This window comes from Pempheris klunzingeri, chromosome 12 (assembly GCF_042242105.1).
Source record: "Pempheris klunzingeri isolate RE-2024b chromosome 12, fPemKlu1.hap1, whole genome shotgun sequence".
Lineage (NCBI taxonomy): Eukaryota > Metazoa > Chordata > Actinopteri > Acropomatiformes > Pempheridae > Pempheris > Pempheris klunzingeri.
Window position 1 is genome coordinate 10750711 of NC_092023.1, and position 26000 is coordinate 10776710.

A 26000-nucleotide genomic window follows, 5' to 3' on the forward strand; every position below is an offset into this window, starting at 1 on the left:
GAAGCACGTCTTACTCACGTTATCGTGCTCGCAGTATAAAACAACATAGAGCCAGTCATTCATTTCTCCTGCACAACCTGTGCAGCCTGAGCTTTTTGCTTAAAACTGGGAGAGCCTGCAGGAGAGAGTTCAGCGGATGAGACACTTAGACAAGAAAAAAAGAGTAAGAAAGATTTGGAGTAAGTAAATAGAGACAGAAGGATAGAGTGCCTTAAAATTGGTGTCACATTCATTAAACTGAGTTGTTAATTTTGCACTATTTTGTAACCATCACTGCAACAACTCAAAGCCTGAAGAAGGAAGGTTGATTGTGAGGATTAAAGACAGGAATCACAGAGTGGTGAGACGGGCGTGTTCTCTCAGAAATGCCATCACATTATTTTAGTCATTACAACTGACAGAAGCCTTTAAAGTTGAAAGTTCGCTTTTTTTCCCAGCAAGTATTGCAAGCCTGGATGACGGGTCACAAGTGTGATTCGAAGGGAGACTGTGAAAGTGAGAGCAGGTGGCAGAGCTCGGAGTCACAGGGACAGGGCTAATATTTGAGACTTGACGGAGAACAAGACAGTGATTTGGTGTGGTAGAGACATAGGAGGAGACAGTAACTGCAGTAGAGAATTTTAAAAGATCCATCTTGCCTGAACATAAACAATTAATTCTTAGACACCACTTCCTCTGCAGCACTTTGTTACTCTAGAGGGCCTGAAAGTATTTAATCCTCACACTCGGTAGGAGAGATAGTCTATTAACCTTTCCTCATTCAGTGTTATCGCAGGACCAACCTGATATGGACCAAAGTATTTAACAGTCTGTTCAAGCTGGAATAAAAAATCTTTTGCATTTTCGTCTTGCATGAGACGAAACACCACTCACTCACACCCCCTGGACAGCAGACATTCAAGAGCTGAAGGGAGCGATGGAGGTAAGGTGTCTATGATCTTCTGATCTTCAAAGCTGTTGATGGTTGTGGGGGGGCGTTATTGATTTTGGCTGGGGCATATTTGGCTGACTAATCTTTGGATGCCACTGTACAGTAAAGGTCATTGAAGCTTATGGTGCAATCATCCCAGTGATGTGCTTGGGGCGAAATGTCTATTCATATACCATATATAACTTCAGGGGCTGATATGGAGTCGATTCATGTTTGGACTGTTGGCTTGAGTTGAGGACAATCTGCCATATTGTCATAAGACAAAAAGTATTGGAAATAAGCAGTGAAATAAATATAAAAGCTTTAATATTCAGTGAACAAAAAAAAAAAAAAAAAAAAATTTAAAAATACTTTTATAGCTTTATGACTAAAGCATCATCTGTTATTCAATAAGCCTCCCAATTTTCACTCTTATGTAATGAAAAGGATTTGTATTAAGACTCCATATTGCGAGGGTTGTTTATGCAGATGTAACTATTATAATTCAAAGGATGGGGAGAGAAATCCCTGCACACATTATAAACATAGCATTCACAACATAAAGGCAGTTTATCTGTTTAACAGAAGGCTTTTTGAGGACTAATTCAAAATGTACAATTAATTCAGCTGAGAATTAACTGAAAACAGGACAAAAGTGGTGTTAATAAGCTACCCTGGGTATATTTTGCATTTCAGTGATAAACGCATAAATTATATTATATAATTTCAGCTTCAGCAGCTTCATGCATACTAGGTCACATACTGTACTGAAGAACATGCAATGAACATACATACTGTTAATTAATCATTTCTGGTGGATATTCGCTATATTTGATGTCACTTTCTCAACAGTGGTGAGACACTGAGTGCCTCCGAGTTTATTACTGTAACTTATCAAATACTAAAAATGCATTTACCTGAGCTTGATACTATGAGCTGTTATATTTGTCAACCTCTGACAAATAGGTGGTAAGCTTGAAGCTCTCTTGTTTCCAAGAGCAAAGGAGGCACGCTGTCAAAAGCAACTTATACCTTAGTAGGAGAATATTATTGATTGTTTTTGTCACTCAGTGTGTATACAAATCGCTCCCTGTTTCCCCATGTATGAAAAGCACTGAGTTATAGTTTCATGAAGTGTGCCCCGCCTCAGCAGTGCTGCAGCTTGAACACTCCTGTGTGCTGCTGGCTCTGTCGTATGCTCCGCTCCGCTGAGTCTGGCTGCACTGGATTGTGCTGGGTGTTGTTTGTGTTATTAAAGATAAGATGATCCTTGTGTATGAACGATGTTGCTCACTGTGTTTAGCTGCACTGCACATGCTTTATTGAATGTTGAAGTTGTTGTTATGTCTTTTTTTTTGTTGTTGTGGATATCTGTGATGCATTGTCTCATTGCTGGTTTGAACATGCTAAATGTAATTCGTGGAAAGTTATAGTTCAGAGATCACTTTGATTCAATATTGTGTAATGAAAGCTTTTCATCAATCAGACAGCTTTGAATCTGCCAGAAAACGGGATGCATTTCTCCGTGGCTTAAACCCTGAAAGCCTTTTAGAGCGGCTCAGTGTTGTTGTGGGTTGAGTTGGTGCGTGTTCAGTTAAATTTCCTCATTAACCTCAGTGTTCAGTATTCTGCCAGCGTCTCCACTGATGGCTACTGATATTGTGCGCTCGAGCAGAGAGAGAGAGACGCGATTGGCATACAACCTGAGTGGATAAGAGGGAATAGGATTTTGTAGAAAGACCAAGATATTTTGAGAAGTGAGCTTCCTCACAAATGTGCATGACTCAGCACTGCTGAGATGGCACATTGTGCCACCAAATAATTATAGTTAAATGCCAATTATGCCACTTGGAAAAATGAGGAACACTACATTAAAAATATTAAAAATGAAATGTGGATTTTTTTGTCTTATTTAACAGATGAGTAAAACAAGACAATATTTGCCCCCAGCTATGGTCAGAGATTCTTCCAGACCTTTAGGAGAACAGAAGATCGTGGCAAAATTGACGTAATATACACCAATGTTTTCAGCCTGCATGTAAATCATAGTCCAGGATCACATATATGGACAGTTGGAGCTTCTTGTTCCAGATTGTGATACAGATTGTTTATATGGAAAGAATGATAATCTAAAACTACAGTATGCTTCTCTTCAAACAAAACAAAATATGCACACACAAACACAAAAAAAAAACCATGGCTGCAATTATTCATATTTATAAATTCTTATTATTTATAATTATATTCAATGGTTTCTGCGCAGTAATCCAGAGGGAAAAGTTTGAATGTATTTTTTCCAGCATTCCAGCAATAACATCTTGACAGATGAATTATATAAGAAGGAGACTGAACTCCATTCAGGTCAAAACCATGCCACCTGAAAATAAATACTCATTCTGACAGCATCCTGAAAACTAAATACCAATGTGGCACCAGTTATTATTATATATTTTTTTTACATATAATAGAGTATCTTTGCATTGGTATAGGCTATTATTACTGTTGACTGAAAGCATTTCAACGGCAGCAGCTTGGAGTCAATGCATGCAATTAAAATGGATTGTTTCCATTTTAAAAAGTTAAGGTGCACTGGCTGTGTGCCACTAATGATTTCCACATTTAGATGGTGTGTGTGTGTATGTGTATATGTGTGAGTGTGTGTGTGTGTATAGCATGTATGGGTTTGCCTTGATGCCAGTTATAAGCCAATTAAAGTTTTTAAGCTCTGTTGCTTTTCTGTCAAGCCAAGGTAAAGGAAGCGAGGTACTGCAGCCTCACTGCACCACTCACACGCAGTGATGTGCCAAGGTGTGTGTGTGTATGTGTGTTTGTCAGGTACATGTGTGTAGTCAGGGATATCACCCTGTGTAAAGGGTGAGACGTGATGTTAATTTCCAGTTGGGAGTGGTGGGAAGAAAGGAAGAACGTGACTGTACATGAAGGCAGCAAAGAGAGTTGGAACCACATCGAAGGAGGAAAAGAGAGATATAGTGAGAGAGGGAAGGATGTCCTGAAAGAAGTGAAAGTTGCTATTGTCAAGGGGCTGCAAGGTGTTTCTCTGTGTTTCTCTACCCCTCCCTCTCCTCTCTCTCCTCCTCTTGCTCACACATACGCTCCTACACCGGGGATGCCTGAATCGGTGGAAGTCCTGATCAGAGTCGTCTGTGTCTCTGGTCTGCTGAGGGATGAGCCTAACAGATCTGCGCTCAGCTAAACCCAGTCCAGCCTAGCCCAGCAAACACTGAGGAGATGAAGCCTTGCATTCTAGAGGAACATTGAAAGAGGATTTCCTAAAGCCTGTGGACATTTTCCAATAGTGGTGAAGACAGGGATGCTCCTACTTCATGAACACGGGTATGATGACAATGAGAGCTGTTTTGTGATACTTTTGAAGAGTGTAAAGCTGATCTTGTGTGTTTAAGTACATTTTTGATAAAAGGAGGTGAGGTCGAGGCTAATACTGAAAGCTTTGTCACACGACAACTCACTGGAGCTAAATGCTTGCAGCAAATTGCTTAGAATTTGCTGGACAGTTACATCAGCGTATTAATTTTTTCATCATGTGCAAAGAAAGTAAAAGGTGTCATCCGGCTAAATGCACACAAAGCATCCCAAAAAGGCTATTAACAGGAGATCAACAAGTTAATTGATTATTTTGCCAATACTGAGAGACCATCGCACCATCCAACCAACCACCTTGATAAATGGAGCTACGAGGGACCCGTGGGCCATCGGGTGGCCAGGACCTGAGGAGTCAGGGGTTAGGGTACTCCATCCCAGCCTCCGCGGTGCCAGCCAATTCCATAATAACGGCAGTGCGGCAGCAGGACTACTCAGCCAGCGTCTGGCTTCGCAGGAGGGACAAACTGGAACATGTAAGTTCTTAATACTGGAGCTGAGGTCTGAGAAACAGATGGAGAGAGACGATGAAAAGTGGGAAGCTAAAGTGTTGGGCCTAAAGCTTTTCAGTTATAGTGACATTCAGTACTTTTTTGTTTAGGATAAAATATTAAATCCTTTAATATAAGGCTTGTGCAATGGGGACAACTGAATAAGTTATTCTGCTAATGCTCAGTGGAGGTGAAATTGTTTTAGCCAAAACATTCTGGTGTGTTGTAGAAAATGGTGAATTCATACACTTTCTTCAACTAAAATATTTATTTGTGACAATTCTTTTAGGTTCTTCTATGTTCTTCTACACTGACCACTGGATTATTTAGGGAGGGATCCCTAACAGTAAAGTTTAAATTCTTGGATAAAACAGGAGAGAAGGTGTTTATGGTGTTGGCACTGAATGTGATGATGTGTGAGAGGAATTGTTTCTGGAGTGTTTAACTATTGAACTAAATGTCGCTTTGGTATTCAGCGAAGAAGAAGTGGTCTACGTTTAAGTGCTGGAAGTCAGGGCTTGGTTTGGAGGCACTACTGGACAGAACATGACATACACTTTTTTAAGGACATTATGTGGAGATAGAATCCAGAATTACATGAGAAACTGAAACAATTAGGAGAATAGCTGACTGACAGAAATCAATTTCAGTCATTTTTCAAGCTAAGAATGTCACATATTTTCTGGTTGCACCATCTTCAGTTTGAGTTTTTGCTGCTCTCTCTGTTTTCTAGCATTGTGAAATGAATATCTTGGGACTGATGTTTGGATAAAAAAAAAGCCATTTGATTTTATCCCTTTGAGCTCTGGGAAAATAGAATTGTAATTCTTCATTGTATTCTGATGTTTGACAGACAAAATGATTACTGAATTAGCTGATCAAATGAATCAATAATTTAAACAGTTGTTAGTTGTAGACCTATTTTTCGTGTCCCTTTTAAACTGTCTCTTGTTTAGATAAAATATTAAGTGTACGTTTCTAAATGTTGCATGTTTTGGGAGATCTGCTGTTATCGCTGGAGGAACAAGCTGTTTTTCACTTTAAACTCCACACTTCATGCCTTTTTTTTTTTGTAGATTTGTGATATTCAACAGTCACCTTTCTTTTCTATTACAAAGGCCCTTAAGAGACTCGCTGCTAGCAGGTAAACAGCATCAGCATTCTCCAGAGAGCTTCAAGGTGTAGAGATTTAGCGACGGGGGAAAGGACTGGAAAAGGTGTGTGCTGAATATTTGATGTTGGAGGGGAACAGTGCCATGTCCAGAGAGCTGCTTTCTAAGCCTGTCTGCATAACCAACTAGGATGATGAATCAGCCTGTCCCCTTTCTGCAAACCTAAACACACACACATACAGTGCACACTGTAAGGGTGCTTTTGCAGACAACAGACCACAGACAGACACGCGCTATTTTTCAGACAAGTCTGCAGCAGTCGCTTAACAGACAAGGGATTTATGCCAAACCGACACACATACACACACACACACACACACACACACACACACACACACACACACACACACACACACACACAATGCAACATCATGCATAAATTATTTAAAACAAATGAAAACCTTATGGTCTGTTGGTAACAACACTGAAATGCTGTTTAGTCTGTCTCTTGCTTCTACAAAGTATCTAGTCTTCTAGTCACATCTAATGCCCAGGATGCAACATCTGACTGATTAGATTTCACTTTCTAGTCACAAAAAACCTCTTACATAATGGAATTAACTTCAACTGATTCAGCTTGGACATACATTTAATGAAAGAGCAAGAGTCACCCTGCTGACACCGATGATAAGTGGGGAGTAGGTAGGAGGAGAATGAGGTAAGACATGGGTTACAGAGCTTCAGGCACATTGAGTGCAGCTGTCAGTGACAGTGATTCAAGTCACTTGTTCAGACTCGACTTGCGTCACTCTGAATCAGTCACAAGTCTCAGGAAATCCTGCATTACACTTTTAATGAAACTGGGATCCACTTCATCATCACCTTCTTGGCACAGCAGAGGTCTTCTGTTGCAAACGTGTTAACACTTTCTCATTGGCTTCACACTTTTTTCCAAACACTTAACACTGATCTCATAGAAAGACACCAAACTCTATTGGATTGATCGTGTTAAACAAAAGGAAAACATCTACTAACGCCTGAAAGAAGTTACTTGGATAGTTATGAATCTTGTCACCTCTGTGTTGCTATTTGCAAGCATGGATCAAAGAGGCCAAAGACATGTCAGGAGAGTGCGAGATCATGGCAGAGGGGCTTGAGGAAGACGAGCTGGCAAGCACTGTTTCAAATAAGATTCTGGGAACAGTTATTGCCCATATCATCAATCATGGCTTGTCCTTTAGAGAGGCTGGACAGCTCATTCTGAGTCAAAGCAGTCTGGCATCTATTGTCAGACTTTTGTGGAATGAGAGTAGTTCAGTCATAATGTTACTGTACACTACTTTATATTACAGTTTTACATTAATGGCCTGTTGGCAGAGCAAACTGTTTTTTGTTGCAGTTGCTTCATCAATCTCATTTATGCGACCATCATATATCAGTTTTGAAAGGCTTTTTGAATTCACTTTATAGAATCCAAGGACTATCACACACTGGTGGCAGTGGAAAGAGCTTTATAGTGCAACAGGAGGCGGCCATTGTAGATATGGTTTTGTTAACACAAATGTGATCAGAGAGTCCAGAGAGCAGTAATTGCAGATCAGGAGCATTTAGGAATATCAAATATGTGAGTTTGGATACTGTACACAAATCTATGTTGGACCGAAGCAGTTGTACATTCAAAAGAAACTCTGACATCCTGAAAGAGAAAGGAGGAATGTGCAGGTGAGGATTTGCTGTGGTAAAACCTTGTCATATCAAACAGTTGCAACTGGAATAATATTTTCTATAAATTTGCCTCGACCTTAGAGAACAATGGATCTTGAGGTTGAAGGGACACATCACATATTTATTTATGTGGATAAAGCCGGCTTCAACCTCTCTAAAGTGATGAGACACAGGTGGAACATCAGGTCAGTAGGGTGCAAATATCACCATGTGTGCTGCCATCTCCAATGATAGTGTTCTCTGCCACATACCAACCGAGTGCCTCACTAGTTTTCGTGATGCACTGAATGAAACTCTGGTTCCGCCTGAAGAGAAATGGCTGTAGAGGCCTGGTATGACTTCCCCTTACGCCTTGTGAATGAACGGTTTGCAGCACAGCCCTGTAAGATGATAGAATTCCTGCCTGAGTACTTTGCTTTTCTGAACCCAGTTGAAGAATTATTCTGTGTTTGGAGATGGAAGGTACATGATGTCCCTCCTGCCAGGGGTGGATACGCCATGCAAGGAGGTTTTTACCTTGATTGATGAGAACCTGTGGCCTAACTGTATTTCAACTCTTTATTTTGATTCTTGGATATCCTCAACCAAAATGTTTCCTTTGGTTGCTTTTATGTCTGTGTCATTCTCATTCACAGTATTCAGCATTTTTGAGTTTGAATGGAATTCTTTGGTGATGAAAGAATGCAGTACAAAAGCTGTAATTAATGAAACTGTCTATTCTCGGTGCTTTCTGTAGGTCTTACAGTTCATTGGCATGGAAAGACCTGCACAAATGAATTTAAAATGTGAAGAAAATCTCTTAGATTTCTTAGAAATGTCTCCTTAGTTTACAGTATTTCAACAGGGCATTAAAAGTATAAAAGGTGTTGGTGCAGAGCACAGTAGGATTTGTCCAACTCAATCTAAATCATATTTGGAGCAAAGAATACAGTCAATGCTGTGAATGTGTAATGATTGATTGAAAGAATTCATTAATTTGACCATAAGTTTTGTTGATTGTCTGATAATTTCTGATAATTCTGATAACTTTCACTTCAGGCCTGTGTTTGAACTGTTTTGAAATTGTAACTCATTGTGGCTGTTGCCACGTCATGTCTCTTTTTCTTCTGTAAAGCCTTGTAGGGCCTTCATCATACCATCTCAAATGCCTTAATTATTCTATGCCATATTTTACAAGTATTGGTAAGTATCTTACAGGTTCACAGAGTAAACAGTGAACAGTATTTGGCCCTTTAAGCAGTCAGCTGAGTATCAGCACCAATGTTATTATTTTATTTACTCACCACTCACACTTTCCTGTTACATCAATCTATGCTGACCCATTTTAGCTCATGGGCAGTAAATTATGTAAGTGCATGAAAGTGGACTTAATAGGAGTCTGTGGATGATGTATGGACAATCCATTATTCTGTATTAGCATGGTTCTATGCTTTGTAGTCACTAATGTTTTCCTGTATTTTGCTTCTTTGATTTAAAATGCAGATTGCAGTGAGGTTAGTAAATCACCATTTCAAGTTTCTATCGAGGTAATCACTGGATCTACAGTGTGAAGACAGACTTAAAGTAGATGAGGCAGCAGCTTACAGCCAGGTTTGGAGGCTACCTCTGGATCAAAGGTATTAAAGTGCCCCAGCTGAATTTGAAGGGTTGGCAGCCCAGAGTAGAGCTGGCTCCCCACGGTGGTTGCATTTCCAATTTCATGGTGACTGTGCTGATGCATAGACCCAGGTCTGTGGTAATTTAGGCCAAACTATGTCGGCCCTGAGGCTTTCTCTCCTTGACACAAGCTGGTCTAAGTGCTTTATTTCATTTTCATCTCATGCTGTTGGACACTGAGGTTCATGAAGACTGTAAAGAAGAGAGTTGAGGACCTTTAGAATTTTTACTCGTCTCAAACTTTAACACAAAGGATTCAATTACTGATGCAGAATAGCCTTTGTATGAATTAGAAGTGTTGAATATATGCTGTTAAAATTTCTACAAATAACCTTTTAAAGAGATTTATCCTCTGGAATTCATAAATGGATCCTAATGACTTGGTTGAAAAGCAAAAGCAAGGGACATTTTACGTGATGATGATGATAAAACAGCAATTTAGCTACCTGAGAAATCAAAGTACTTCCTCACAATTGTACATTAAACAACATTAAAATGAAATATTTCTATAAAACAGTCTTACTCATGGATTTGAAGCATTGCCCTAAATAGCCCATAGTACCCAGGGATACTAGCAGGATAGATACCAGTTCATAAACCAGTGGTTCTCAAACTATGAACCATGGGATGTGAGTGTTTCAGTGAGTCACTGTTTTACATCTTACATTTTTTGTCCAGCTTCCATGGGAATACTTTTGATGGAAGAAATTAAACAATATGGCAGAATCTCAGATGGTTGACAAATGTATATCTTCTCATGTACTGTATCACCATATGTCACAGCATTTAGATTTCACTTTTAAAAAGATCCACGGCAATTTCTCTTTCCAGAACAATTCAGGATGATCCATAACACTGTCAGTCAACTGCATGTCACACTGTTCATACATACTACACTGTAGAGTAGAAATAATCTTAAAACTCACTTTAATCTCTAAAAAAACCTCCGGTGCAGGGCGGTTACTCTGTGAAGGCACCAGAGCCTCATTAATGCTGCTGCCTTTTGTGGGCATTGTGAACAAAGCTCTGCCGTTCATCCCCATTTTCTGTTTAAGTCCTTGGGCTTTGTCTCCTCTCTCTCAAAGCAGCACAGACCTGACTTTTTTCTGTTAAAGATGGACATGCTTGCAGACGTTTGTGCTCCTTTCATTTTTAATTGGCGAGTCCTATCTGACAGTTATTCAGCAGGAGGTAATACTCACCTTGAGCTTTGCGCTGTAGCTGTCTCTCAGCACTTAAATTCAGACACAAAGCAGCTTCCCCATAATGCCTTTAGATGGCTTTGATCTTTCAGTAAGATGTTCCACTGACGTCGTTTTGCTCTTAAATATTACTGACTCACTTTCTGCTGCACATCATGTGCAGTGGAAATGTTTCCGTGAACAGTGTGATTGGTTAATTAAGGGTGTTTTTTCATACCAATTAGATAGGATACTATCTGTATGTGGAGGATGGAAGACAGACAGTGAAGGGAAGCTAGTAAAATGAAAGAGGGCACTCTTCCATGCCTGCAGGGGCTGATTAAAGTTAGGCGAGGCTTCACATATTAGGATTTTTTTCCTATCCAACTTACAAGGGTTTTTTACCAGGAAGTGAGACAAGAAGAGAGAGATGTCATTATTTCTGTGAGAGGGATGTGTTGCTTGTTTTAATGGAATCAGATTTTATAGTCAGAAAAACATCCAGATATATGTACATGGGGATGCCCTTGGCCAGAAGCTTACCATCGTAAATCACCCGACATACTCTTGTTAATGTGTTTGATACTGGGTACCAATTAAATTGATGCTTGGGGTGTTTGGCTCCTTGTTTAACAGCCTGGCTCAAGTTCAGCTTCACGTAACTTCAGCAGCAACTTAACTTTGTGCCCTGGCTTTTATTAAAGTTTTTCTCGTTCCTGTCTGTTTGCTGCTAAAAATCCGTCATGCTGCATCAAAGTGATAATTCACTCACCGTCCATCTGCACAGTTGTAGCAGCTAAACCAATCAGGCACATGAATCAGCACCCTTACCATTCATTCTCTTTGTCAGTCATCGTGCAGTTATCTAATGGCCACCCACGACTGCCAGTCAGACATATATGAATCACTGTATGTTGGTCTCTCTTGCTGTAAGTTTAGGCAGAAAACCATCTGCAGTGAAGTGCACTGTGTAGGATTTTGGGAGATGTTTTGGCAGAAAAATTGAGTAAAATGTTCAGTATTATGTTTTTAATGTGTGTAATCACCTGGAACTCATTGTGTTTTCAGTAGCTTAGAATGAGCTGTTTATATCTGCATACAGAAAAGGGCCTTTTCCACAGAGTCCGCTATGTTGCACCCCCAAGTTTCTACAGTAGCCCAGAACAGACAAACCGAGGGCCTTCCATGTTTTTAACGTTGAACTGGCAGCTTGAATTTGGTGGTGCGAATGCACCGGTCAGAGAAGAAAGAAGAGGAATAAGTGGTTGCTGATGCTGGCTAACCATTTTGTGAAAGAGTTTGTGAACCCATATTTTGACAAATTGAGGATCATACCATTCTTACCCATTACATGTTTACCTGACGGCCACCGTAGTTCCTTCTGGGGGAGGAGTGAGGAGTATTCAGTTGGTCGTAATCAGCAATCTCAATGTTAGATACCACTAAATCCTACACAATTCACCTTTAAGTACTTGTTGGGCATAATGCCCCAATTTGAATACTGCTGTATGTTATTATGTTGTGTATTATGCTGCCAAATTATCATTACTGATGCGTTAATGTGTTAACAGCATTTTAATGTCCAGCAGAGGTGGAGATAATTTTACGTGTTTTGGTAACACTTTTCTTTAATGTTCTCGGTTTTACATTCAAAAGCAGTATACAAACATTTAATGAATGGTTTTTAACACACTATAATGTAGTTGTACACAGCTTTAAGCACACTGGTAAGTGTTCATTGATGTACAGTATTTCTCAACAACTGTGACGTCTCTTAACCCTTTATAGGGCACTGATTGAAATACTTAGAAATTCAAAATTTCAACTCTAGACCAATGAAGGCCAATGAAGTTACCATATATGGTTTCTTGCTGGTCTGTCATGTAGCCTGATTGTCGCTGATTGGCTTGGAGAAATCTCATAGTTGCCCCATGGTGAGGCAAGGGGTGGCATTTTGAATATGGATCAGCTGTTGACTTGCGTAATCTAATGCATTGCATTATACTGCATTTTATAAGCCTATCACATGTTTTATTTAAATCTTGATCTGCAAAGATAGTGGAGTAAAAAGTACAATATGTAGAATATAGGTGTGAAGTAGCATAACATGGAAATACTCAAGTATATGTACCTTAGACCTGCACTAAAGAGCTGTTTACAGTCATCTTTATACAGAAGTTTATGAAGTATAGCTTCTGTTTGTTAACCATTTTTGTCATGGTGATATTATGATGGCCTACAGTAAAATTAGTGGCTTGAGATAAAATCATCTCTTCATGTTTAAACCATTTGTTTAGTAGTTGAATTCCGATTGAAGCATGTCATTGTTAATCATGTTATCCACAGAAGCTTTATGAAAGATCAGTGTGTGAATGGCCGTGTACTGTATACTGTAAAAAAATTATTCTTAGTGCAGTGATTGGATCTCCACCATTTTGACCTTAAGAGCAGTAGAGGGAGCTATTGTCTAATCTGAATTAAAGTTTTGTGTGTTTTTGTGCACATACTGTTCATTTTCAACACTAACTAACTACAATTAACACTAGTATTCTGGCTGTCAGTTCCCCATGTATGAGTTCAGACATGGGTAGAAATCACAGACTGTGTGAAGGAAGAGGACCTACCCTCTGTATCTGATAAATGAAGCCAATAGAGAAGCACCATAAACCTGCATTCTTCCAACAGGGCCAACAGGGGGGCGACTCAACTGGACCAAAAAAAGAAGTCAGAATGTTTTCTTTTTGTTTAAACCTCTTGATTAAAATTTGTCTCCTATATAGGATAAAGAATACGTTACAAATTACATCTTATTTTTTTCTGTTCAGCAACAAGTTACAAAATAAAGAAATTACATTTTCCATGTTTGTTTCCCTTCTTGGAGCATTTTTTTTTCTCTGTGGCATCTCAGACTGCATACCATACCTCTCTCTCGCTTTATTTGTTTTTACACACACACATACACACACCACTCACCCACATGCTGCGACAGATTAATGGTGAAAACTCAGTGGAAGCCATGCCCAGGCCTTTTCATGAGGTGAACTAATTAGGCAATTAGTTTAAACTCATTAAACTTCAGTCGCACTCTTTTGGAAGTTATTTTTGTGAAAAAGGTGTTACACAAGTGTGACCGTGGGGTGCTAAATGATTTGTAGAATTCATATGTCATCAAAATGTCGGAGGGTTGAAAACCTGGCATAAATATCTAAGTGGCATAATCTCTGCATTTCATATTAAGGAGCTCTCAGGCTCTTTGAACGCTCGCAGCACTGAGCTCAGAACAGACGTTAAATAGCAATTTTTCATGTTGGCATTTCATAATCCAAGTTAATATTCCCTCCAGCCTTCTCTCATATCTTGATTTGTAGAAATGTTTTGTATTGAATTTCCCAGTTGAACAATTTGCCGCTAATGGTCGTAATAGTGGATGCTTGGTACACGCTTACTGCTCAGAAATCTTCAGTAAAGAGGATGAAGCAGAGCTACGGATTGTGCTACTGAAGTGCAATATCTTTGTATGCGCTAGGAGGGACTTGTTCATGGTTTATCACTTGATGCCTTTATTACAGAGGCTCTTCCTCAACAGCTGTGCAGTTGTGTGTATCTGGTTTCAGATGGTGTGCTGACTGCGTGATGATTCATTAAAGGGGGTCGTTGCATCTGAGCAGTCAGGTCAGGAGTCCTTCCAGTACAAGATTACTTCCTGTCCACAGGATGTTATTTAATTTCCACTGTTTATCTGATGTTTACACTCAGAGCAAACTAACATGCAGGTACTGTAGTAGCCCAGTGATGCTTTGGCTGTACACGTAGTCAGTGAAAGAGACGCTCAGTGGCTCTGACAACTGTACCCTTTAGACTGCAGGTGCCACTGGCCAAATTCATCTTGGTTAACCACTGAGAAAAAGCCCAAATCAACAGATGTATAGGCTAGAATTAGGATATCTTGGGTTTAGTAGATACCTCTGTGATAGACTTGGAGCAATAGGTCAACATTTTGGGAAATACTTTATTCACTTGCTGAGAATTAGATGAGAAGATCGACACCACTCTTTCTGTCTGTGTGTTCACTTCTGAGCTGAGACCAAAGGCCCATAAGCTTAGCAATAAGGGATGGCAAAAGGAGGGAAACAGCTACACTTTCTTACCTGCTCCAAATTTCTAAAAGACATCAAGCAGCACCTCTTAAAGCTTACCAATAACATCCTGTATGTCTTTATCTTGTTCAGTTAAATGTTGCAATTTTCCTAGTCGGCAGCAGTACGGTGGTGAAATTAGTTTTAAGTTGAATATTTGACAGACATTCGCTCCAGACCCAGCGGCGTCTTCTTACTCTGTTTCCCCCGAGTGTTGGCAGCAGGTGGACGGTTATCTCACCTCCCAGAACCTCACGCTCAACCGCTGGAGACTGACTCAGGAACTGTTAATTGTGATAAAATGTGAAGTTTTGAGGTGAAGTGAAGATTTTTATAGAAAATTCATGATAATGAGAAATAGCAGCTCCAGTTCAATACCAGAGATTATTATTGCTCTAAATAGGACACACCTCTTCATTTTGGATTTAAGTGCTACTTCTGTTTTTATACATATCTTTATGGAAATAGCTTCTATGTAATGTGACCCAGTGACTCTATCAATCAATATCACAATGTATCACTAAACTGTACAAATAGGAGGCACCTCTTCATATTGGATTGTAGTGCTTCCTGTATTTTATATCAACATTTTTACTTAAAAAAACTACTTAAATTGCTTAATTGTGATTATCACTAAAAACAACTATGTGCAGAAATCAGTGCTTTGAGTGAAGAGGCAGTGATTCATACTGGATGTTGTATGTGCTACTATGTACAGTGCAGTAAGCACTCAAGCAGTGTGGACAATAGCTGTCAGGATGCCCTTTATCAGCTGAAGTATAGTCGTCACGTGCTGCTGCAAGAGATTCTGCTCACTTTTATTTTATGGTTGGTAATAGAGAGCTAAACCACAAAGCAGCGCTGTCACAGCAGAGTTAGCTTCATTTACGGGGCACCTGCAAACTACAGTCGATCATGCCATGACGTACAGCATACATCTAGTAGATATGTGTCGTTTGTCACAGGAGCTCAGGTTCCCCGTCATGACGAATGGTTCTTTCAATGTGATGACCCATGAGGCATTGCAATAACCAGGCCTTTACTGGGGAAAAGTGTAAATCATGCACCAGAGAAAGACGTCAACCTTTGAGCAGTCTTTACATTTCTTTTCTAATTTTTTGTAGTCTGCAAGATGATCCTCCGAGATACTGGTAAGCATTTTTTTATATAAAATCTGAAGTACATACAGTGCGTGGATTATGGGGGACAATGATGTTGCTTCCCCATAAACAGGGATATGTAATAATTCCTAATATCATATTTTGTGACTTAAAATGGGATAATGAAAACACAGGTTAAAACTTTTTAGGTTGAAGCAGCTATAAAACGTAGAATTTTGCTCATTTGTCTCAGTTCATTTCAAATATTTTCTCCAGAAAACACATCAACACATTTTAGGGGTGGCTGTTTCCTCCATTAAAGTAATCAGTTGGCAGTCTGAACCCTGACTTTTCCTGCCGATATGTTGAAGTGTGTTTTTGCAATACACTGAATCCAAAATTGCTCCCAAGAGCTCCCTCTCAGTGCCTTGAATGGTAGCTCTGCCGACATTGGTGCGTAATAAATGCAGTCCATTTACCATTTGTTTATTCAGAGAATGAATTCACTGACGGTATTTGTCACCACTTCCTCAGACTGTGTGTCCCCATTGGTTCACTCCGATCTATTCGCAGCTGAGGATTCTTTAAATCTTGATGCGTTTCATGCACTGATACATTATGTGCAAGAAAAAGAGAGCAAGTTTGCAACTTGTGCATCTGTCTTATCACTCAGAATTAGCATCTGTATCTTGCCTTCACACCCCTGAGATCTTGCAGTAAAATGATTTTAAAGCCACTGGAGTATTTCTGTAACAAACTGCCATCTGGTCCAGATAAATGTTGGTAAAATCACATCAAGCAGCTGACGTTTTTGTTGGTACAACTCTTTTTCAGGCTGTCACTTTCTGGCAGTAAATGCTGGTTTCTCTGAAACTTTTTTCCTCTCTTTTCACAGTATTTACTCCTTTTGTGTTTCAGCCTAAGCTGTAAATAAGAGCCAGAGTATATAACCTCGGTTACATCCATAACTTGTTATTGAATGTAGCCTGTACAATAGTATTGCATCCCTGTGGGATAAGATGGAAACTGTACCCAAGAAAACTGACATATCAAACCAATTTACAGACTAGTGCTCTAGCTTGGCTGCTGGCCTTTTTGCTATAAATGCCAAAAGTGTGACTTTAGGGCAAAATAAACCCAGAAAATAACACTAATATTGTGTGTTTTAAACATGGACTTTAGAGAATCTATGAGCACCAGTATTCTTAGTATGAAATGGAAGTGATGATATGTGTAGAGAGACCCTACTGGTCCTGAGTGTAACATGTTTTGTTGCCACAGTACTGTTGAGATTCATGTTGGTTATAATGTTAACAACCAAAGAAATTTGGCTGTGACACAAAACATTAAAACATTTAATCCAAGCAGTTCCTGAGCTTCACAACTGCAGTTAGAGCATCAAAAAATGGAGTGATGCACAAAAACCATTCAAATAGACTACAGCTGGTAGTTGAAGGGTAAAATAAAAAACACATCAGCATGCTGCCTGGCTTCTAACAGTGTTAGCTGACACTGACCAGAGGGAGGCAGCAGCTTGACCCTTCAAGAAGCCCAGAATCTGACGGCTCCACACCACCGGCCCAGAGGACATGGCAAAGGAGAGCTGGAGCTGATGCTTGAAGACTGGCTGTGAAATGACCTGAGCCAGTTGGTTTTACACAAACACACACACATGCACACAATGTTCTTACTTTCCAATAACGTCCTCACTTGCAAGGTTTGAAAGTAAAAATGGTTCTCACAAAGATAGCTGTAGATGCACACACACACACGCACACACACGCACGCACACATACACACACTGAATATAAGACAAGGCCAGGTGAAGTCTCCCTTTTTCTTTGTTAAGAGTTGTGTTAACTCAGCTAGAAACTCATAGTTCTGCAGTGTAATACAGCAAAAAAAAAAGCTGTCCAACTTCTACAGATGGATGGCAGAGATGAGTGCTGATACTGCATCAGTAATGATGTGACAAATACAACACAGTAATAACCCTGTATCCCCTCAGCTGTGAAATCTCTTCTGATGTGGAGCTCAAAAACTCACCCAGAGAGAAATTTTAGAAGTTCAGAGTTTAGTCACAGTAAGTAGGAATGATGTTGAAGAAATAAATCGGCCTCAGAGAAATGATCGGCTATTGATCTGGCCTACAGCTAAAATCAATACATCAGATGTTCTAAATGAGATATGCAGATATATGTTAACATTAGACGACATGGATGAGATGAATGCTTTAGGGTTTATGAGTCCATCTGTTGGCATTTCTGTGCTGTTAAGGAGTCAGGATGATTTACTGTGAGTTAGGATAATCTTAGTGGATTTATTCAGTGACTGTGTTCCTTTCACCATCTGTAGAAATAAACAAGAGAATATTCCGTAATACAGATGAGCGGACAAGTACAACAATCTTAAACGTGAGCTAAAGGTTGCACTTACAACTTGCAAGTGATTTGTGAAAGTTGGCTGTGTTAAGTGTACGTTACACTAATGGCTTTTGTTTATGGGCTTTTATTGGGAATGCAGTACAGTTGTTGTTAGATAGAGGGTAGTGAGCTGCAGGTGGGTACTCCATAAAAGACGTGAAGACAATGTATTCATAAGGGCTTTGGCAGTGATATTGTCTTTAGTTTTCTCTGCTTTTCTTTTCATTATTTTTATTTCATATAGCTTCATATAGCCTCTGAATCTTGTCTGCTAGTCCACTGAGTTATGAGAGACCGTTTTAAACAGTTCTGCCATTCTTACAAATGATGACTGACTGATTTTAGGCCAAAAAAGTGACACCTCTACTAATGCCCAGGTTATCTGAGAGTTTAGAGCTGTATTTCCATAATACACTGACAACTGACAAACAAAAAATGAAATCAAGCGGAGTAAGCAGTAAGATGGCATTTTCATAGAGAGACCATCTATTTACTTATTCTAAACTACAGTCCTGTTTATATTTTCTCTTCCTTTATGGCTACGGCATCACAAATAGCTCTGACAGATGAAGTACAATACCGCCCTCTGTTGGCCTTTTAATGCCAATACACAGCTGCAGGGCAGACCCTACTCTGCATCCGAACAGGAGCTGCATTGCATTTCAATGTGCTGCCAATATTGCAATCGCATGCTAAAAAGTGTGAAGTTAACCTTCTAAGGATGATCTGGGTTTGGTGTTCCTGAACTCACCGATATTCAGTCTAAAATACCGTGTAGTATCTCTTTCTTTACCCTACAGCTTACTGTCACAGAGGCAGATAGGATCAGGAAATAGGACACCCTTGTTAGTTACTGCACACTTGCTGACTGAATCAGATGTGATCAAACAGAGTACAGGAGAATTAAATAAAACGTGGGGTGATATAATACTTTGTAATAGTTTACAATAGTATTAATATTTATGGATGTAATATTTGTGTTTTAATGTGCCTACTCATCAATTTCTTGTACATTTATTGTATTTCTTACTAAATATCTGTGCAAACGTAAGTAATCTTGAGACGCATAGGTGTGTATGGTGTGTGTTTTTTTAATCACATGGAGATGACAGGAGATGAGCAGGACAGAAAAATGGGTAGACGGTGAAAAAAGAGGAAAGCCACCTATTTATTCTCTCTTCCTCCCTCTTTCTGTGTCTATATGGGAGAACAGAGAAATGTGAGCTTTCTATTAGATGGAGGGAGGGAGAGAGGGAGGGAGAGAGGGAGGGGGGGGGTGGAGAGGGAGAGTTAGAAGGAGGTGGACGAACACACGATATGGTGAGGCGAGATGAGAGGAGGAAAGTGAGACAGAGAGGAGAAGGGAGGACAGGAAACATAGAGGAGAGGAGAGCCAGATGATAGAAAAATGTAGATAGATAGATAGATAGATAGATAGATAGATAGATAGATAGATAGATAGATAGATAGATAGATAGATAGATAGATAGATAGATAGATAGATAGATAGATAGATAGATAGATAGATAGATAGCATCATGTTAGGATTTAGGTGTGTCCCTTTGTGTTAGAGTTTTAATCCATATAACAGGCAGTAGAGGCTTTGAGCAGCAGCACTTTTCCTCTCCACACACACACTGATCTCAAACACATACACGTGCATTTACAAACCAACATTTGTGCTGCAGAGAGGGACCGACTCCCCTCCCCTGTAACTCCAGGGGAAGCGACAGATTTTATAGCTCACTCACATAGACGCACACACACACACACACACACACACACACTTCTCTTTCTGTTTCTGTCATCACACACACCCAGACGAACACGTGTTTTACAGCGGACCAGCAACAGAGGGATGCATCATGAAGGTGAGCTCTCTTTACTATACAAGTAGTTTAGTGACTGTGACTGTGTGTGTGTGTGTGTGTGTGTGTGCGTGTGTGTGTGTGTGTGTTACTGGGCTCTCAGCCAGAAGCATGTTCATGAATTGGTTTCACTGTTCTTTTTCATCTAACTGCTATTATTTTGACATCTATCTGCCAACTTGTCTGTCTGTCTACATGTCTGTCTGTCTTTTTGTCTTTGTACCTGATGGTCTTGCACTGAGAATAATGATGTGCTCTCGACCTGTGTGCTGCAGATGAGAAACTGATAATGTTTCTCTCTGGAAGTGTCCGGTGTGTGCTGACTGCAAGTACTTCACACCCAAGTGGCTTTTAAACTGTGAGTGTGAGTGTGTGTCTGTGTGTGCAGGGAGGAAAGAGAGAACCTTGAAGTTTTGTTTAAGACAGTTGTGTCTGTGCTGTTTTTCCATATTTTGCCTTGTTTCTAAGAATAAGAGCGAATAATGTCCAAATCTTGGTGCCTCCATTTATAACTGTCACAATGATATTTTTATGAAGTGTAGTAGTGCGAATCTTGTGTTTATCCCTGTATGTTAGTCTGTGTATGCCAACAGTGCAGTGTATACTCGTGCAGACTTGAGTAAATCTAGGAGATATTGACTTGGTCGTGTGAATATTTCATTCAGTAGCTAACACAGTTTGCTCCTGCTGACTGTTGTGCGCCTGATAAACATGGCATACAACCAACCCTGTTGTAACACCATCTCAGCCTTTTAATACTTTTGGAAGCACTGAAGTGCTCCTCTGCTGCTGGGCAGGACCAGCAAGACATTTAATGACAGGTGCGATCTGAATGAAGAGATTAACCCTTTTTTGTTTTTGTTGTTGGATATCAAGCATATTTTCAAAGAATCATGGCGATCCAACTAAAAACACATTGTTCAGTACATAGTTTGCTTACATGCAGACATGCTTACAAGCTCAAACAACTACAGGAGCTGAAGGCGTAGTAGTTTGTATGGATTTCTGAATGAATTGCTATTATTCCTTTGTTATTTATTAGACAGAAATGATAATGTAACCCTCAGCATTAGTGTGGGTGGATTTCTCTATATTCATAATACTCATCCCATATACATCTAGGAGACAGGAGTGTGATATTATGATAAGAATAATAAGAAACTGCAGTACATAAATGCAAAAATATGTTTGAGGTTATTTGAAAACAGTGTTTCATAGTGTGTCCTCCAGAAAACACTGACAAAGACTTTTACTTTGAACTGTGTCACTCAAATTCAGCTCAAACAAATTTAAGGAATCCTTATCATATATGTTTACATTAAATGTTTATGGTAAAATACTTTTTTTAAACTCAGTATCACTATCAACCTTTAATCCAGTGTAAAAAGTAACAAAGGTAATATAGGATACATGTCAGCATGCCTTACAAACTGCATCCAGAAGCACACAAAAAAAGTATCCATACACTTGTGTCACTAACATGATAACACAAATCCCTAAAACGTGAAATATCCCTTTAACTGCACACAGGAGATCTAATTTCGTAGCACACCTCATCGTATCACAAATCAAACCAAAGAATGATGGAGGACATCCAGCCTAAGCTCGCCCAGTCTCACCCCACTATCAACTGACCAGCTCTCATTGGCTGTTTCAGAATGAATCACTGATCAGTGCACGACACAGGACTCAGACCCATGCAGATATCAGGCTCTAAGTATTACTGTCACTGTGTTTTACTGTAATTTAATCCAGTGGCTGTAATGAGATGACATAAGATATTCTTGGCCAGCTATAAATCAGCTCAAGACCTTTACAACAAGAATCTCCTTTACAATCATTCCTTCTTTCTCTCTGTCTTTCCTCCTCCTTTTCTCTGTCTCTCTCTGCCTCTTGGCCCCATCAATCTTTCACCCTGGAAGCTCAGAGCATCGTCTGACTGGTGGGCAGCTGGTCCAAAATGGACTGGCCGAGTCTGACCTACTACACTATGTCTATCTGTGGGGAGGAGGGGAGAGAGGAGGGAAGTATTGATGGGAACTGAGGGAGATCAAAAGAGCCTAGGTAAAGAGGGAATGGGAGGGGTGGCAGTGTGGAGAAGAGAAGAGAAGAGAAAAGAAGAGAAGAGAAGAGAGGGATGTGGAGAAAAGAGCATTACAGAGACAGAAGAGTCTTTCGAAATTCTGCTCACAGACAGACATATGCCGGGTACACAGACACTCCCACATCAGTGCACACACACAGACAGACCCAGAAGCCATCAGACCATAGTGTTATGCGCCAGCAGGCAGTACAACCCAAAACACCTGAAAATGTATCCATGGCAACCAAACTACTGGCTCCTGTGTGTCGGTCAAAAACAGTGGGACAGATCCAGAGTCAGTGCCTTCACTGTGCGTGATATTTCTTCGAAGACGGGTCGTGCTGGCCAGACCTCACTTCTTGAAGGGGCGTGTTTATGTTGAAGGTTAGAGTTTGGATCGGCTGAAGTTCAGGGTTAAAGCAGTCTGACTCTGTGCGTGTTGTCTCTGCAGAGACCGTGGTGTCATACCGCTCTCCCTCTCTGTTGCCATCCTCACTGAGAAACAGCATGCGGTAGACCCACCTCCCAAACTGACATGTATTTGACTCTGACATGTATTTGAATTGTGCATAAGAATGGTGCAGATTGAGTCTCCATGTGGACATTTAGCGCGCATATTTAGAAGCGACATACCTTTTTTCCATAATTACTGTAATTCTAGTACACAACCCTAATATTGCAGCACAAGATTTATTCCTGTACTGGTTTATTATGATGGCGGCTTGAGATGCAAATTAATTAGCTTCAAACATTTTCTGTTATTAACATACTGGAACAAATTTGAAGGATTGTGCAGCAGTGTGTGCTCTCTGAGTGCTAACTAGTAGCGCTGCATTACTCCATTTAATTGAATGCTGTTTCTGATGTATAAACATCAGGTGATGTATATGTTTATTACTACACTATGGTGGCGTATGTGTGGAGTGCTCTTATGCAGGTACCTGTTGTGTCAGTGAATGTTTGATTCTATGAAACATTTCAAATTGCATTACACACATGTGGATATGTTTTTTAGGCTAATACATTTCATATTTTTTAACCTTGCCACTTCAGGACAGAACTCTGCTACCTGTACGCTGAGGGCTTACTGCAGTGTGGAACAAAGGCTCATATCATTACATAAGCTCTGGTGGAAGAAAAGGGAGTAAAAGGCGGAAAAAATGAAAACGTACTATGCAATCGATGCCTTTCATGCAGTTGTTTGTGCTGTCATCACCGTCACTCTGAGAGCTGCTCAGAGAGTTTGATATTCTGTGAAGGTAACATCTCAGCAGGATTTCTTTTTGTTCTGCAGCTAGGGGCGAGTTATTGACAAGCTTAGCAGAGGAATAATATAAAATCCATGGACCAGATTGAACTCTGATCTAGATTTGTAGACGCATTGAAATCAGTGTTTGGTATGACCTGAGGAGCTTTTGTGGCGTTCATTTTCTGCATCTCTTTTTAACTCAATTACACACAAGATATCATGTAGTATTAAGTAAATCCACAGGAGCCTCCTTACACTAGCACAGTGACAGGGGTCCTCACTCGGAAACAAGGAAAGAGTCAAAATTTAGACCAGCGTCACTCAACGTCTTATACAGACTTTATTGATGTGTTCAGATTTAAACTTTAAGGAGCATGTGTCCTTTTTGTCCCGGGTTTCCTCGAGAAGCTCAGACTTATGCATCATATGTTAAAAAACAAAGTGTTGTTGCAGTTGCCAGCATAACATTACCTAATTACCGTTAACAATGGAAGTCACAACCTCTGTATGGTGTGTGTGTGTGTGTGTGTGTGTCTGTGTGAATTTAAATATGTTTACATGGGTAAAAACATCAATACTCGTTGGCTAATGCTAATCCACTGATACGTGCACGCTGGCACACACACACACACACACACACTCATATGCACATACACACGCAGACACTCTCATACACATACATACACACATGCACACTCACCCGTACTGAAGTCACTGATTCTGCACTGTGGACAGACACATTATCCATCATCCTGTGCTAACAAGGGTTTAACCAGGCAAAACAAATGACACCTCTCAGAACATTACAAGATCTTAGCGGAGAACGCAGGGTCTGATTTATCAAAGCATTAATTATGGGTGGACCTTTATTACATCAGATGCGTAGGAGAGGAGAGGAGAGGAGAGGAGAGGAGAGGAGGAGAGTTGTTGACTCTTGGTCGGTGCTCATCAAGGATTCATCACTTTCCTCTCATTAATCACTTTTTAGAGCATAATATATTCACATTTCTACTCGACACACGTTTCATAAATGTTTGTAATGATATGGATTAACTTGATAGTTTTGAAACAAAGGTGAGCCAGATTATATTTCACTACAGTGATAATACATCAGTATACATTTACAGTTTTATGGATGTTGTCTGTGTGACAGATGGCATTGTTGTGAAACCAGCGGCATACATTTTTCAGAGCTGTAAACCCAGCACCTATGTAGATGTGCATGTCTGTCTATGATTTTCAGTGCGTTTTCAGAACAGGCTCTTCAGTTGCATTCATGTCTCTGATAGTTCAGTGTTTTGTACAACAGAAGTGTGAGAGCTCATCTGTTTCATTACTGCGACATCTTCACTCTGCATCAATTCTCATTAGGCCGTTGTCACTCTCTAATTAACAGCAACATTCATCTCGTGTAAATTAACTAGGGTTGATACAACATGCATAGAGATTACCAATTTGTTTTTGTTATCTTGAAAAGATATGTGGAAATGTCTGATTAGTTGCTTTGCAGATAGAAATTTTGTCAAACGTTTGTATTTCAGCCCTTTTACACACCAGACATTTTCATGAGTCATGGGAGGAACAGCACAGGGGGAAATAATAACATTAATGATGGCTCTGCTGCGTTCAAGTGACATATCAGTGACCTGTCACGCACAATATCAAGAGGATGATACAGGCAGAATTATGTGGGATGCAGCCATTATTTAAAAAAAAACAACCAAAAAAACAATGACCATTGTGATTATTCTGCCTGTTCATATTAGCTGTTAAGAGAACCCTCCCTAATGCAATTTCAATATAAGAGATGGACGACAAAATCCTCAGTCCACAGTGTATCCATAGTTCTGAGTAAAATGCTAATGATGAGGATTCAGCAGTGTGAGTCAGACTAATCGAGTGCGTATCCTCCAAAGTTTCAGTCTTTTAGCTTATTAATTCCATCTTTTTCTTACTTTAAGGGTTTAAGGGCCTTGGTATTATATATACATGCTGATTCACTGACCATTTCACAGGTTATTGCTGAAAAGAGAAAAATAAAATTAAAAAAGAAATAAATGACCTCCTCTTTGTCTCTCGGGGCAGAGCGATTTTATGTACACAATAAAAAAAAACGAACTCGTACCTTTTAATGACCACATCTGTATGAGGCTCAGTAAGACTGCAGATGACTTGCAGGAGGTAAAGTATTTTTGTGACTTCTTTTTAGTCTTATTATGAGTGCAGAAAAGTCTAGAGTCAGTGATTTTAGAGTGAGCTCCCTGTCCTGGTGTTAACTCTGCCGCTAAACTTCTTGACGAGCCAGCTCATTACTGTGAGCATCAGCATCCCTGGTGTCTGCATGAGAGACAGAAGGGACAGCAGGCTGACAGACTGTCAAGGCCACACACACAACAAAATTCATACACTCTGCTTGAGGTAAAACGCAGGGTCAAGCAAAAGTAAGTGTATCAATGACTATCAGTGCAGCCTGTTCTACAGTAAAGGATAGACAATTGTAAAATGCCTCTTCAGCTGTTGGCGAATAAAGAATGGTCTAGAGCCATGATTGTGGCTGTGCTTTACAGCTTTGTGCTAAATGCTAACATCGGCATGCTAACATGCTCACAATGACGCTACAGTACATCAGATATGTTAGGAGAGGAATTGTCGGTGTTCATCCCCATG

At 39.9% G+C, this 26000-nt stretch overlaps 1 protein-coding gene across 1 annotated transcript in view; it reads left to right on the forward strand.

The window, feature by feature from the left end:
* The first annotated feature begins 19920 nt into the window (after positions 1-19920).
* Positions 19921-26000, forward strand: part of LOC139210995 (inactive phospholipase D5-like) — a 40374-nt gene continuing 34294 nt past the window's right edge. Inside the window, exon 1 of the mRNA XM_070841228.1 lies at positions 19921-20004. Coding sequence (XP_070697329.1) covers positions 19999-20004 — 6 coding nt within the window. The 5' untranslated portion in view covers positions 19921-19998. The remainder of the gene's footprint in view (positions 20005-26000) is intronic.